The 15,332-nt window shown below is 49.4% G+C and overlaps 1 protein-coding gene across 1 annotated transcript in view; it reads right to left on the reverse strand.

Moving 5' to 3' along the window:
* The window catches only part of CABLES1 (Cdk5 and Abl enzyme substrate 1), a 132,008-nt gene extending 124,470 nt beyond the window's left edge, over window positions 1–7,538 (reverse strand). Inside the window, exon 1 of the mRNA XM_021673892.2 lies at window positions 6,430–7,538. Coding sequence (XP_021529567.2) covers window positions 6,430–7,265 — 836 coding nt within the window. The 5' untranslated portion in view covers window positions 7,266–7,538. The remainder of the gene's footprint in view (window positions 1–6,429) is intronic.
* Window positions 7,539–15,332: the final 7,794 nt, after the last annotated feature.

The raw sequence follows: 15,332 nt of genomic DNA on the forward strand, positions 1-15,332 counted from the left end.
TGTTAAACAAAAATGCTGTGTCCAAGGCCCTGTGCCAGCACCCACAGGGAAGGGTCTGAAGTGTCCCTGCTCCCCTCTCCAGGTGGGGGAGGTTCAAACAACAAGCTCACCTCTAACCACTCACTCACCACTCCACCAACTCACCTGTCTACTTACATCACCCAACACAGACAGGGACCATGTCTTATGCCTCCATCTCCCACAACTAGTACAATGGTGATTCATGATTGATACTCATTGTGTTCAATGTTTGTTGAATGAATAAATGATACAAGGCATTAAGTCTCAATACCAGGATTTCCTTTTCTACATACCTGATAGATAACACTGCAACCTAAGTCACCACCTGGCCACTCTGTGACCTTGGACTTCTGCCCCTCTGTGGTGTCTGGGGGCTGAAATCAACATGTACAACAGTACTTTGTAAACCTGAAGGCCCTTTAGCAATAGAAGTTACTACAGATCATGTCCTTGATAATGGTGACTGAGCACCTCCCCAAGCAGTGGCTTCCTGCTTGGATGTCCTCCTAACATTGTCAGTCCAGCTGTGATATTGCCCCTGCCCGAAGGAACACAGCTGAGGTGGTTTTCAAAGTTCTCCTTTACACTGGGGGAACCCTATTCATTCCTCCATTCATTCCTTCATTAGTTGCATGTTCTGCCCATCAGAGCCACACGGAACAAACTTTATGCTACTTTGTACCTTATTCTGAGGTTAGATTATCCACCTCCCCAAGCTAAACATGCCCCCAGGCCCTGCAGCAGGCCACAAGACCGAGACACTTGGAATGGCAGACCCAGACGGGGCAGCAGGCTCACCTGTCCCAACCCCTGAGTTCCATAAGGAAACTAAGGCCCAGAATCCAGGAGTCCCAAGTCCTGCTTTGAGCTCTTATGCCACATCAGGTCACAGCACAGGCTCACCTGCACTGCCTCCTATTGTACTCTCAGGGCCACCTGCCGTTGGCCCTCTGCCACCTCACAGCTAGCTTTCCCAAGAGAGAAAAAAGTCCAGGCATTGGCCCTTCCTGGGACAGCCATTGGGCATGTGGTGCACAGCCATGTGGTGGCTTCCCCACCCGTTCTCGAGAGCAAAAGGTCACCCTGGAACTCACTGCCCTCCCCGGGGCACTTGGCCAGCAGTGATTAGGCTTCCCATTTATTTCTCCTTCTGACCTCACCCACATTGCAGGCTTTATAGCTGCAAGAAAGGCAACAGGCAAGCCTCCAGCTGCACCCGCCATCCACAGGGCCCCGCCGGGCCTGGGGCTGCAACTCCAGCTTCCAAAACCCATGTTCCTGGAAAAATGGCTCAGCAATAACTTGTGTTTGCTTACTGCTGAGATCAAAGTTCTTTACAGACTTCTGAAATCCTGAGGGGTCAGGTGGCTCACAGCTGGGGCACACACAGACTGGTGACTAGCCTGATGTCACAAAGCAGGTGGTGAAAAAACTAGGAAACAGCATTTATCTCCCCTTTCTTGCCCTGATTCTTGATCTGTGCTTGGCTTACATTTTTCTTTTCAGTCAAGACACAGATTACAATTACAGCACAAGCCTGGTTCTCCCCCAAAGAGGTGCAATGCAGAGGGAGGGGCGGCAGAAGCTCCAAGTCGGCTGAGCCATAGTGAGCCTGAGCTCTGCTATTAATCGCCCACTGGCGTTGGGCAGGCCACTTAACATCTCTGAGCCCTGGGTTCCTTGGCCTGACAACAGGAACAAATCATAGTAGTGGGTGACGCCTCCCTCCTCAGAGGGTGGCCACTCTGCATTCCAGGGAACTGGTTAGAAATACAGAATTTGCTTTTAAGAAATTCTTAGGTGATTCTAAATGCATTTACATTTAGGAAGCCCAAATAGGAAGCATTTAGCACAAGCCCACACTCAGACCTCAATTATAAATGTAAGTGCATTTAGCACTTGAAAGGGTCTGAGACACAAGCCCTTCCCGCCTAATTAGCCATATTCAATTTTAAACAGTAGTCAATCAGGTTACCTTAGATTGTGCAGTTGGACTCCAGCCAACAGGGACAGAACAAAGAAACAAGAACTAACTGCATTAGAGATAAAAACCCTTCCTTTCCTTGTCTGGTGTGCTCTTGTGATCATAACTGACGCAGGTAGCACCCTTCTGCAACTGCCTTGTTGAGAAAACTTTTTGCCTGAGTGCTAGTCCTTCTTTGCCGCACAGAGCATGTTTCCAACATGCACCACAAGCCCACAAGGCATGATGCTAACTCAGGTGTTCTCAGAGGCAAAACCCTCATGTTATTTTAAAATAGTACCCCAGATGGGGTGCAGTGGTTCACAACTATGATCCCAGCGCTTTGGGAGGCCGAGGTGGACAGAACACCTGAGGTCAGGAGTTCGAGACCAGCCTGGCCAACACAGTGAAACCTTATCTCTACTAAAAAATACAAAAATTAGCCAGGCATGGTGGCACACACCTATAGTGCCAGCTACTCGGGAGGCTGAGACATCAGAATTGCTTGAACCCAGGAGGCGGAGGTTGCAGCGAACTGAGATGGCGCCACTGCACTCCAGCCTGGGAGGCAGAGCAAGACTCTGTCTCAAAAAAAAAAAAAAGAGAGAGAGAAAGAAAGAAAAATAGTACCCTGTTCACTGTGCACGCCTCCCATCAGCACAGTGGTTCGCCTGGGCTCAACTTCACATCCTCCTGGGGAGCTGTCTGCTAGTCATAATCTCCAGGAAGTGGAGTAACCCAGGGCTGGGGCCAGCTGCTGCTTGCAAGGAAGTTTTTAAAGTGAAAGGAAGCCTTAATGCACACTTATAAATTCACACTCCCTTTCACCTATTAACACCTTCCCGATGCAGCAGCATTCACTGCTGGAGCAGAGAAATACCATAGGGTGTGAAGCCAAGAGGCATCTTTTTGGCTTCCCACCTCTGACACGGCAGCCTGAACACAAACCCAGCCTGCTGGCTTCTCAGGGCTAGAGTCCTATCCGTAAGGCTAGGAGGATTCCGGGCCCACCGTCCTGGGCTTCCTGGACACCCCAACAAAATAAAGACTGACAAATGGCAGCAAAGCTAGGGAGTCCAAACAAAGAGGCTAAATTTGGGGGGATAACAAAGGGGGTGTTGAATTATACCAGTATGACTGGCCTGTCGTATAACAGACATTTATAGCCAAGAGCTCAAAAATTATCTATGGGCCTATTGTTTGCAAGGCACAATGGCATGGTAGAGTGGCAGAGTGTGGACATCAATGATCCAGGTTCCTATCCTGGCCCAACTGGGTCAGATTATCATATGTGCCTCTCAGTAGCTGGCCAGTCTGAGAAATTATTCAACCTCTCTGAGCCTTTGTCTCCTCATCTGTGAAAGAAACTACACTCAGGGTAGCTGTGAGGGTTAAGTACAAAAGATGTCAAGAATCCAAGTCCAGTGAACGGAGATGGTGTAATCATCGCATCCACAGGCATTTACTGCACACCTTGTTGTGCCAAGGCCAGTGCACAGAAATTTTCCTCCCTGTGTGTTACAAAGTTTGGAAGTCCAAGCAATTATTTGTGATTGGTTTTAGAAATGTTCTGATGAAAGCAGCCAAAAAGACAGGGTTTTAAGATTGCAGATTGGGAGACATTCCAATTTTTTTTTCTTTTTGAGATGGAATTTCACGCTTGTTGCCCAGGCTGGAGTACAATGGCGCGATCTTGGCTCACTGCAACCTCCACCTCCTGGGTTCAAGTGATTCTCCTGCCTCAGCCTCCCGAGTAGCTGGGATTACAGGTGCCCGCCACCATGCCTGGTTAACTTTTCATATTTTTAGTAGAGATGGGGTTTCACCATGTTGGCCAGGCTCGTCTTGAACTCCTGACCTCAGGTGATCTGCCTGCCTTAGCCTCTCAAAGTGCTGAGATTACAGGCGTGAGCCACCGCACCCAGTCCAACATTCTAATTTTTATATACCCAAAACAAACCCAATATATAAAACCTCAAATTTAGTTTTTAAAAAGGGCAGATTTCAGATACACTGTGGCACTGCTTCTTGAACTTTAATTTGTATACAAATCACCTGAGGATCTTGTTAAAATGCTGATCTGGACTTACGTAGTCTGGAGTAGGGCAAGAGTCTGCATTTCTAACTGCTTCCAGTGAAGCCAAAGGTGCAAACACCACACTTCGGAGCAGCAAGGTGCTATGGAATTCCTCTAACGGTAAGAAATGAATCCAAGGAAAACACAATTTGATGTGAAAATATCCCAGGAGAACATCCATGAAATAATATGTACATGGAAACACACAGGCTAGCAGGGAGGCACACCAGGAAAGGTTTCCACAAACGGAAACCAGAAAAGCTGGCCCCGGGCCTAATTCAAGTGAGTTTGTGCTCTCATCACACTTTAGTGTGGCAGGTGGAAGTACTCTAGTGATAGCCAAGTGGTTCGGTGTTGGAAACGAAGCGTCCTGGGATATTTCAAGTCTGTTGCTGCTCCACAGCTAAGCTACCCTTTCCGCTTTTCTTAAATCAGTTTAACCTATTTTTCCCCTCTGTACCCAAATTTTCTGCTGTTTCTATTCACACCTGTAACTTTATAAAGCCTATCATGTTGCCAGATTGGATTATTCAGAAATAGTCAGATGAAAAGTGACTGTCAGGTAAAGAAGCATCTTTCAGTGATTAACTCATCTTAATGTATGTGTCAAGGTGGAAAGGATCAATAAAACGCCTAAAAAGTTCATGTTTATAGGATTGGAGGTGGAGTTCCAGATATTCTTTGGCTCAGAAATGTGAACACACAAGATCCTCCATATCCCCTGAAATTAGTTTCTTGGAGAAAGAGTGCAAGGTAATCTGATCTCCAGCTGCCTTTAGCATGGAGAACACATCTGTCCATCAGGAGACACAAGCCAGCTTTGCACACTAGCTTAGAATAACACGTATGTTTATTATAATTCCTGTCATAACCCTCTTGACTGCTGGGTTTAGGTTGCAAGTCTGGAGTCATCATGAGCCAATGTGTGACGTCAAGTGGTAATACCGAGCTGCCCAGAAACCGCTGAGTTTGCAGGACTCACCCAGAAACAAGGGATTCCAACTCCCTGCACTCACCTGCTGCTGGGGAGACACATGCTCTGACAACAAACACTGGAGTGGGGCTGTCACCTGTGCCCAGTGTCGCTCATTCATCCATGCAATCATGAGGCTGCTTTCCCAGCTCCACACCCCTGCGGGCCACGTGCACTCAAACAGCAAGGCTACATACTTAGCACCCTGATGATTTCACCCACTTAGGAAGAAGTACACTAGGAGCAAACTTCTGGATGAGGCCGGCCTGTTCTTCCCCATTTGTCCACTGTGGGAGGAAGTTAAGTTTTCCCATAGGCATCTTCTTTCTTGGGCCAGATCGAGCTTTCAGATAACTATGATAGAATCTCTAACAGAGAAAGTTATTCCTTCCCATCTTGGTGCCTGCAGCATCCCAAAAGGGGTAACTGAGGCCGCAAGAAGTTAAAACAACTTTGCCAAGGTAGAGTCTATGCCATTGCTAACTTCACAAGAGGCTTTATTAACCAACAAGGGAGGGCTCGCCCAAGGAACAGATCTGCATTTCGCCACCTGTGCCCGCGTGGTTCTTTTACAAGCTTCAGTTCACAGTCCCAAACTCCGACTGCCCCCTTGGAACAGACGGTGACAAACTCCAGCTATTTCCTGAACAGTAAGCAAACGTCCAGCGTTTCGTGTTTTTGCTAAGATGCCTAATATCGCCAGATAACTTCAGCTAATAGACAAGTACAACAAGCGTTTAACGAACATCTTGGAATAGGAAAACAAAAACAAAAACAAAAACCTTGAAGCCCTATTTCTTCCTTGTTTCTCACCCCCTAGGCCTAGTTCAAGGGAATGTAAAAAGGTTTTTCCATTGCTCAGGAGAGCAAATGGAAAAAGCCAAGTTTCCCCGGGCCGCAGGAAGACTTGGAGCGCAGACAGGAACTTCTGCGGAGGGTCATGCCTGTCTCTTACAAGTTTGGGTTCACACGCGCCGCTCAGCTGCCGGCCTGCACCGCTCCACTCTGCGCCCGGCCGAGTCTCGCCCCGCGCGGGGAGAGTGCGCCTCCGGGTCTGGACCGCGTTTCAGGAAGTTTGTGATCTCATGTGGAGAGGCTCAGATGCCGCTTTTTACTGGGCTCCTGCAACTCCCAACTCCCGTCCCACTGCACGAGCAGGGTTTCCTCTGCGAGCACTGGACTCGTGCACACACGTGTGACCACTCACTCCCTGGGACGCCCCCTCTTTCGGGTGCCCTCGTGGTTTGAGATTCGGGACCGGAGCACAGGATCCGTCAGGACGCGGGAAAATGGGAGCAGCCCGTGTCCCCCAGCCCACAGACCGTAGGGAGGCTGAGCGCGCCGGGCGCGGGGCGGGACGCAGGGTTGGGTTCGCGTCGCATCCCGGATACTCACCGGGACCTCTGCAGCTGCTCGAAGGCGCTGGTGCTGCCGCCCTGGCCTGGCTGCTCCAGGGAGCAGTAGGTTTGCGAAGTCGGCCTGGAGAAGGCGATGGGCAGGATTCCCTGAGTGAACGAGTTGAGGCGGCTCCGACTGCCGCTCCCACTCCCGGGGGTCCCGGAGCCCAAGAAGGCGGTCGCTGGCACCTGCACGCTGGTAAAGGCATCGTCCTCCTCCAACTCCTCCTGCCCGGCGCCCCCGGGCCCGTCGAGCAGCTGCGGTTGAGCACTGGCGGCGAAAGGCGCCGACCGGGGCAGCTGCCACAGCTCCCCCGACGTCCGGCCGGCGCCCAGGGGGCTCCCGAACCCCCGCGCCACCCCGGGGCCGGGCACGGTCGCGTGGCCGCCGGGGATCCAGGGCGGCAGCGACGAAGGCTGCGGGAGGCAGGGGCCAGACCCAGCAGCCAACCCCGTGGTCTGCGTGCCCAGCGCGGCGAGCGCGTTGCAGCCGCCCCGCTCCGCGGCGGCGAGCAGGCTGAGCCGAGTCCTCGAGCCGCAGGCGCCGCCGGCGCCCGGCTTGGCCGCGCCGTCCTCCTCGCCGCCGCCCCACTCCCCGTCCTGCGGCGGCGGCCGGCCGTCCAGCGAGATGTTGGTAAGGAAGGAGAGGGCAGCCTGGCGGCGCCGCGGGTCCACGCGCGGCTTCCGGGGGGGGTCGGGCGGCGGCTGGGCCGGCGCGGCGGCCGCGGACTGGGGCTGCGGCGGCGGCTGCTGCAATCCGCTGGTGCCCGCGGCGTCGGTGCCGGCGCTGCTGCCGCTGCTGCAGGCGGCCGTGGTGGCGGCCGTCGCCGCCATTGTGTCCGTCTGCGGCGGGATTTCCGCGATGCCCGGAGAAGCGAGCGGCGCCCCAGCGCTAAGCAGCGGGCGCGAGCGGCGGCGACCCTGGCTGGGCAGGGCGCGGGGATCGGGCGGCGTGCGCGGCGGTCCAGCCCCCCCGCGGGCGGGCCATGCTCGCCCCTTGGTGCTCGGGCGGGGGGCGCCGCCGCCCCGGCCCACGCGCGCGCCTCGCTGGCTGGCTGGTTCGGCTCGCTGGCTGGCCGCCCGCCGGTCGCCTGGCCGCTGGCTTGCGGGCTCCGGGGCCGGGTGTCCGTATTTATAGGTGCGCGCGCCCCGCGCTCGCGCTCCGGAGCGCTCATTGCAATAACACGGAATCACGTGTGGGGAATGCGACCTGGGAGGAAAACAAAGCCGCAGGCGGCGGCCGCGGAGGCAGGCGGCTGGAGGCGAGGAGCCGCGGAAGGAGGAAGAGGAGGACGGGAGAGCCGAGCGGGTGGCGGGGCGGGGGATCGGTCGGGCTGTCCGGGTTGTCCGAGCTGCCTGCGACTCCCGGACTGCGCGAAAGCCAAGTGCGGGAGGCGAGCACGTTTTCTTGCGCGCTCGCACTGGGAATTCGGGGAGCGAGCCGAACTCGGTGGGCTAGGGCCTGGGGCTGTGCTCCCGGGAGAGTTGTGGGTCTGCAGGACAGTTGTGTGGAGCGTTGTAGTTTTGGACCGCGAGTGAGTTACTTGGACCCCGCGTGGTCGTTGGTCCCCGAGAAGTAAATAGGTCCTTATACATAGTAACAGGGGTAGGTCCACAGCCCCTAAGGAGACTGTCCCAGCATAAAGCTGTCGCTAACAACCATTGGAGTTGGGTCTCATTCATTCCCAGGCCAAGGATGCAGCCCCCGAGATAAATGCACTCCTTGGGGTGCATAAGCGCCCAGAAGCACGAACATCTTCCACGTGGCCAACGAACTCACACATCCCCAATCCATGGTATTGTCACGTTTCATCTCTGTCTTAGCAAAGGCCAACGCAAATTTTTTACTTTGGCTTTGAAATATGTTCCATTTTCTGTGAAGACCGAGGTGGACTAAAACGACCTTACACTCTTTTCCTAGTCACCTTGCAAATTTTTGTAGATTATGATCTCTTCTTCTGCCGCATAAACTGGGACCAATTATGGACAGTTACCCTATCGTTTATTTCATAAACACACGTTTGGCACCTACCCTGTCTTCTATAAATACGGCGTTCCTGACGACCCTTCCGGAGCAGTAGCTCTGAATCTGGGAGGAGTCGCAGTGCTCACCCACAACGAATGCTTGTTTTGGTTGAGGGCGGGAGCGGGGATGGGGACGGGATGGAGGGGTTATTCAGGAGGGATCTGAAAACCTGTGCGGGTTTCCCCAGGCGGTATGGACGACTTATCAAATGCAGTAAGGAACAATTGCCACACCGAATTAAGCTCTGTGACACCTAAGAAACCTGCTACACTTTTCTGAGGGAGAAGCAATGTGTTTAAGATCAACGGATTAATTTAATTAAAGGTTTAAATTTAGCCCTGGAGCTAATGGGTAACTCTACATTGAAATTCCACTCCATTTCAACTTCAGGAAAGTAAATTGAGTAATGGAGAGCAAATACACCCTGCCAGAGAGATGCCGCCAACCCAGAGTGCCAGACAGAGGGTTTCAGGTTACATTTGCTCAGGACAGAGACGGCACGTGGCCCTTTACATGAGCAATTGTTATATTTTGTGCTGTTTTTAGGCCTGGTGTCTGTTTACAGAAGCCTCACATCAGCAGAGTCAAAGCTCCAAAGCTCAATGGCCAGCTCTGTGAAATTTTTCCAAGATTTTAATTATTTTGACTAACTACCTTGAAACTTCCAAGCCCTTTTATGACAATTGACTTAATTTACATGACCACTGGCCTGGTTGGGGAGGCACTGTTAAGTGAAAGACTCCGACAGTGCTCCTGTAAAAGTAAAATATGTTTTTCTTCTGACAAATGTTTACTTCAGAACATAAGCAAAGAGGAGCAACAAAAAAAGGGGGGGGGATCACAATCTCCTGTGGAAATAACATAAAACTTAAATTTCGCTTTGTTTTGTATTTTCATATATATATATTTATTTATTTATTTTAGCCTGTCGCTCAGGCTGGAGTGCAGTGGTGTGATCATAACTCACTGTAGACTCGACTCCTGGACTGAAGCGATTCCCTCCACCTCAGCCTCCTGAATAGCTGGGACTACAAGCACACACCACCACACCTGGCTAATTTTTTTAAAAAAATTTTTTTGTAGAGATGAAGTCTCACTACATAAGACCAGCTCACCGGGCTGGTTTGGAACTTCCAGCCTCAAGCAGTCCTCCCATGGCAGCCTCCCAAAGCACTGGGCTTGTAGGCATGAGCTGCCATGCCCGGCTTTGGGCATGTTTTTAAACAAAAGTGAAATTGGACTACTTGTCTCTTGTGATTTTTGCCAACTGTATTGTGATCATCTTTCCATGTAGAATATTTTTCTACATGGAAGAACTTTTATTTTAATGACTACATAGTGCTCAATTTGATAGAGAGAGTGTAAGCTTTTAAACCTGTGCATTAAATAAATTTGTTGTTTCCACTTTCTCTCTTATAAAGTGACGATGACATCCTTTGCTTTTCTAAATCTTGTCACCACCCAATATTATTTTCTTAGGTTAAATAGATGCTGGGACAAATGGCATATCATGTTTTTAAGGTTTTCATCCATAAAAGTTGTTCAGTCTGCTTTCTTACTTTTTTTTCTGGGTATTGAAATGTTTCTATCACCCCCCAAAATATGTACAACTATGATACATCAATTAAAAAAATACCAAAAAATTTCCATCGATATTCATTTATTTGCCCATTTTCTATAACCTTTTGTCTACTTTGTGTGAAGTGTGAAACTAATTTCAAATATTTATTAAAGCATCAAACAAGAATCAATGTCTATTTAACCTCCAAACTGCTTATGTGACACCCTTGTGGGAATCATGACATATGGTTTATTGTTCACCTACTGTATGCCAGCTACAGAGTATTTCTAATCTTTATGACCACCCTGTGGTGGTGGTGAGAGCATTATCATCGATATTTTACAGACGAGGCTCAGAAAAATTAAATAATTTGCCCCAAGTCATCTAACTCTTAAAGTGGCTGGGCTGGGCCAGTATGCAAATCTGACTCCAAGACCCATGCATGTTCTTGCGCCCTCTGCTGGTGAGGATGTTTAATGGTAGGAAATAGTGTCCAGATTTAATCTTACATCCGTATTTGAAGTCAACTATTATGGAGTAATACGAGCTTTGGAGTAAGAGGATCTGGGTTTCAAGAGCAAGTCACTTACCCTCTCTGAGTCAGTTTTCTCTGTAGATTATGGTGAGGTACAAATGAGACTGCCTGAGAACCTTTTACAATCTTTAAAGTACTTTTTTTTTTTTTTTTGAGGCTGTCTGTCTCTTGTCACCCAGGCTGGAGGGCAGTGGCATGATCTTGGCTCACTGCAACCTCCGCCTCCCGGCTTCAAACTATTCTTCCTCAGTCTCCTGAGTAGCTGGGATTACAGGCGCCTGCTACCATGCCCGGCTAATTTTTGTACTTTTAGTAAGATGGGGTTTCACCACGTTGGCCAGGCTGGTCTCGAACTCCTGACCTCAAGTGATCCACCCTCTTCGGCCTCCCAAAGTGCTGGGATTACAGGCAAGAGCCACCCCACCCAGCCTAAAGTACTTTTTAAAATGTCAGTTGTTATTTATACCATCCTAATCTACTTAGTCCCTGAATTATTCCAAATTCATTTATTTTTCAACTACTTATTCATAGATCAAGTTTTACCAAGTAACTTATACATGCACAGCACCATCTGTGACAAAGGGATAAAAAGAAATGTGGGGGCTGGGCGCCGTGGCTCACGTCTGTAATCCCAGCACTTTGGGAGGCTGAGGAGGGCGGATCACGAGGTCAAGAGATCAAGACCATCTTGGCCAACGTGTTGAAACTGCGTCTCCATAAAAATACAAAAATTAGCGGGGTGTGGTGGCACACGCCTGTAGTCCCAGCTACTCGGGAGGCTGAGGCAGGAGAATTGCTTGAACCCGGGAGGCGGAGGTTGCAGTGAGCCGAGATCGCGCCACTGCACTCCAGCCTGGCGCCTGGCGACAGAGTCAGACTCTGTCTCAAAAAAAAAAAAAAAATGTGGCCCTTAGGACTTGTGACCTTGATAGTTCAACCATGGAAAACACATTTAAATGAAAATGCAAAGCCAACCCTGATTAAGTTTCAAATGAGCAATTGGACTATAAGTGTTATCAGAATATGGAAAAGTAGTGGGTTTTTTTGTTTGTTTTTTTATTAGCAGTTTAGGGGAAGGCTTTAGGCAAGAGCTAGGATTTGAGGTGACCTAGGAGATTGAGGAGGCTGGGAGGAGGATCCTTGCAGAAGAGGAAGTTTGGCAGACAGATTCCTCATGCATCTCAGGCCTGGAGGACTAGAACTTGAAACGTGATTCTTCTTGGTCAGCCACGTTCCCCCTTCTTCCTCTTCCCTTTCATTTTGCCCCTTTCGAGTGCCCATTCTGAAACTTTTTAGCATGCATGAATTCAAAATGCATGTACTGTTTAGATGGACACATAGTGGAGGTCGGTTTTATAAATAAAGGAAAAAACAACCTATAAGTAATCACTGGCCCTTAAAAAATAATAATTCAGCAGACTGAGAAGTCTGAAAATTAGCTTAGAGGCCTATAAACATGTGACCTTGTAGGGTCTCCAGTTTGGGCATATTATAAGCTTTGTTTCTTGGTGACCTCACCTACCTTATCTATAGATGAAGGTAGGTTTTGTAGTATTTTGCCTTGCAGGGTTATGAGGCTTACTAACAATATAAAGTATGTAACTAGCAGAGTACCTAGGGTTCAGTGGGTAGCTATTAGAAAAATGCAAAATACAGAAGGTGCACATTAAAAAGGCCAGAGTGTTTTAGATTCTAGGTTTTTGTAGTTTTCACTGATCCTGAGACCAATGAAATATTAGCATGCCTTTCTAGGCAGGACCATGAGAAGCTTCAGCTGTTAGCTCCTGCTTAAATCAGATTATTTTACTATTTTCCATCAAAGTACAGGCTGGTGCAGGCTACTGGAACACGCACTGGACTGCCAATCTAACATATAGGCATAGTCTCCCTGAGACACCTGCTGCTATCCTTAATCCAATGAAAATTAAATCCTCAGCCGGGTGCAGTGGCTCATGCCTGTAATCTCAGCACTTTGGGAGGCTGAGGCGAGCAGATCACAAGGTCAGGAGATCGAAACCAGCCTGGCTAACATGGTGAAACCCTGTCTCTACTAAAAATACAAAAAATTAGCCGGGTGTGGTGGCACACATCTGTAGTCCCAGCTAATTGGGAGGCTGAGGCAGGAGAATCGCTTGAACCCAGGGGGTGGAGGTTGCAGTGAGCCGAGATTGTGCCACTGCACTGTAGCCTGGGCAACAAAGTAAAACTCCATCTCCAGCCTAGGCGACAGAGTGAGACTCCGTCTCAAAAAAAAAAAAAAAAAAAAAGTTAAATCCTCTGAGACTAGGAGTGAAGAATGTTCAAGAGGTGGTCGTCAATGGCCCAGCTCTTCTCTGTGAAGTCTGCCTTACCCATAGGAACTTGTGATCGTTTCTGTTGGCCTGAGAGAATGGGGAGGAGAGAAAATGGAGGTGGGGGTCATTCTTTGCCCTTTTCAATTTGGTATAGATACTTTAATTTCCTTCCTTAACTCCCCACGACATCTGAGATCAGATGCCACATTTGAATAAGACTTGACTAGAAGCTCAAGAATGTTAGATATAGAAATAAACCCAACGAGTGATATAAAGCCCCATAGAGCAGCTTACAGATGTGACTTACTCATAACCCTCACCCCAATATTTCCTAAACGCCAATCCCATGCCAGGTCCGGGTTAGGTTCTGTGAGTACCAAGGAGAACAGGACGTGGTCCTATCCTGGAGCCCTTAAACTAATAGCAGAGAAACACATGCTAATATTTTCTGCATCTTACAGTGTGTTTTATTTTATTTGTTTATTTATTTTTTTTTTAAGATGAGGCTAACCTCAGGTGATCCACCCACCTCAGCCTCCCAAAGTGCTAGGATTACAGGCGTGAGCCACCGCGCCCAGCCTACAGTGTGTTTTAAAAAATTAAAAATAAAAAGAGCTGTATGCACAGGGTTCAGCTGGTCCCCAGCCTACCCCCTAGAGTAGAGGGTTTTTCAACTTTTGTCCCCAGGGCCAGCCACCTAGGACGCCCTCTTCTACCCACACAAGAGAAAATGCCAACAGGACGTGGTGTCCCTGCTACTTCCTGCCAAAGTTCTGTCCTTCAAGTCTCCTCTTCCTGCCCAAGAACCTGCCCTTCCCTCAATGATTGGCACCAGCAGCCCCTGACATGGTCCTACCATAGGCCCAGACAGGATTCCTTTTGTCTCTGGACCTCTGACACTATGTGGAAAAAAGAGCAAGAGCACTATTTTACTGACGTTCCTGCCTAGGACAATGTAGGGCCTTCCAGCTTTTACAGCTTGTGTGAGAAGCTGAGAAAAATAGGTGAAGGGGCATGCCTGTGAGACTGTAGGGACAGTGGTGTAAACATGTGTTACTTGTTTATCAAGGACAATAGTTCAAGCCAGGAATGGATGTAAGTACCTCGTCAATCTGGGAAGAAGTGTTGACGTTCCAGATAACCCTTCCTCAACTCCACAGTCTTTCTAGAGTATATATCCAAAGACAATAGTGCAAATGCACTTATTCTTCAAGTTTCCTCTGCATCATCAAAAGTCTCCCTTCCATGCAGCTCGCCAATTGTGGAGGAGGAGGGAGAGGCATCAGGAATGGAATAGTCCATTCAGTAAGCTCTCCAGGCCGGGTGCGGTGGCTCACACCTATAATCCCAGAACTTTGGGAGTTCGAGGAATCACCAGGTCAGGAGTTCAAAACCAGCCTGGCCAACATAGTGAAACCCCATGTCTACTAAAAATACAAAAATTAGCCGGGCATGGTAGTGTGTGCCTGTAGTCCCAGGTACTGGGAAGGCTGAAGCAGGAGAATCACTTGAATCCAGGAGGTGGAAATTGCAGAGAGCCGAGATCGTGCCACTGTGCTCCAGCTTGGGCAACAGAGTGAGACTTCATCTCAAAATAAAAATAAAAATAAGCTCTCCAAAAGAGCGTCCTGTGCGGCACAAGGGTGCCACTTAGGTTTGCCTATTGACTTATCACTAGCTCTGGGGCCTCTGGGTTTTGGCTTCTACATCTGCAGGCTAGATCAAATCTTATGTACCTCACATGGTTATGATGCAGATTAGAAACATGGCCTGGGTAAAACTCCTAGCAAGTGTCGAGTACACAGTGGGTGCTCGTGAGTGATGGCTATTACCGTGGTTCGGAGGTCTGCCATCAACACTGAGCCTGGGAGGACCATGCTGCTCAGCAGTAGATGTCCTGCGACAGTTTTTATTTTTATTCTTAGTTTTGAGATGGGGTCTCACTCTGTCACCCAGGCTGGATTGCAATGGCAGGATCGTGGCTCACTGCAGCCTTGAACTCCTAAGCTTAAGCGATCCTCCCACCTCAGCCCCCCAAGCAACTGGGAATACAGGTGTGCACCACCATGCCTGGCTAATTTTTGTATTTTTTGTAGCAACAGGGGTCTCACTCTATTGCCCAGGCTGGTCTCAAATTCCTGACCTCAAGCCATCCTTCTACCTTGGTCTTCCAAAGTGCGAGGGTTACGGGTGTGAGCCACCATGCCTGGCCAAGATATCCTGTTAAATGTAAAACACTGTTTTTTTTCTACTCACGCAGAACACTTCTGACACCAAATATGTGTGGGGATTTTCCTACACCAGCCAATGCTCAGACTCTCAGACTCCAGCTGGGTGTCCTACGTGTCAGCTCAATTCTGACACTATCTCCCTGGCGTGAGGGTCAAATCTCACAAGTGTAGGGTCCTGTCCCACAAGACTGCCCTCACTCCAGATGCCAATTGCAGGTAGTGGGTCCCCAAGTTACCCACACTTCTGTCCAACT

Source organism: Aotus nancymaae, unplaced genomic scaffold (assembly GCF_030222135.1).
Source record: "Aotus nancymaae isolate 86718 unplaced genomic scaffold, 86718_ANA_hifiasm-v0.15.2.pri h1tg000020l, whole genome shotgun sequence".
In the NCBI taxonomy this organism is placed as follows: Eukaryota; Metazoa; Chordata; class Mammalia; order Primates; family Aotidae; genus Aotus; species Aotus nancymaae.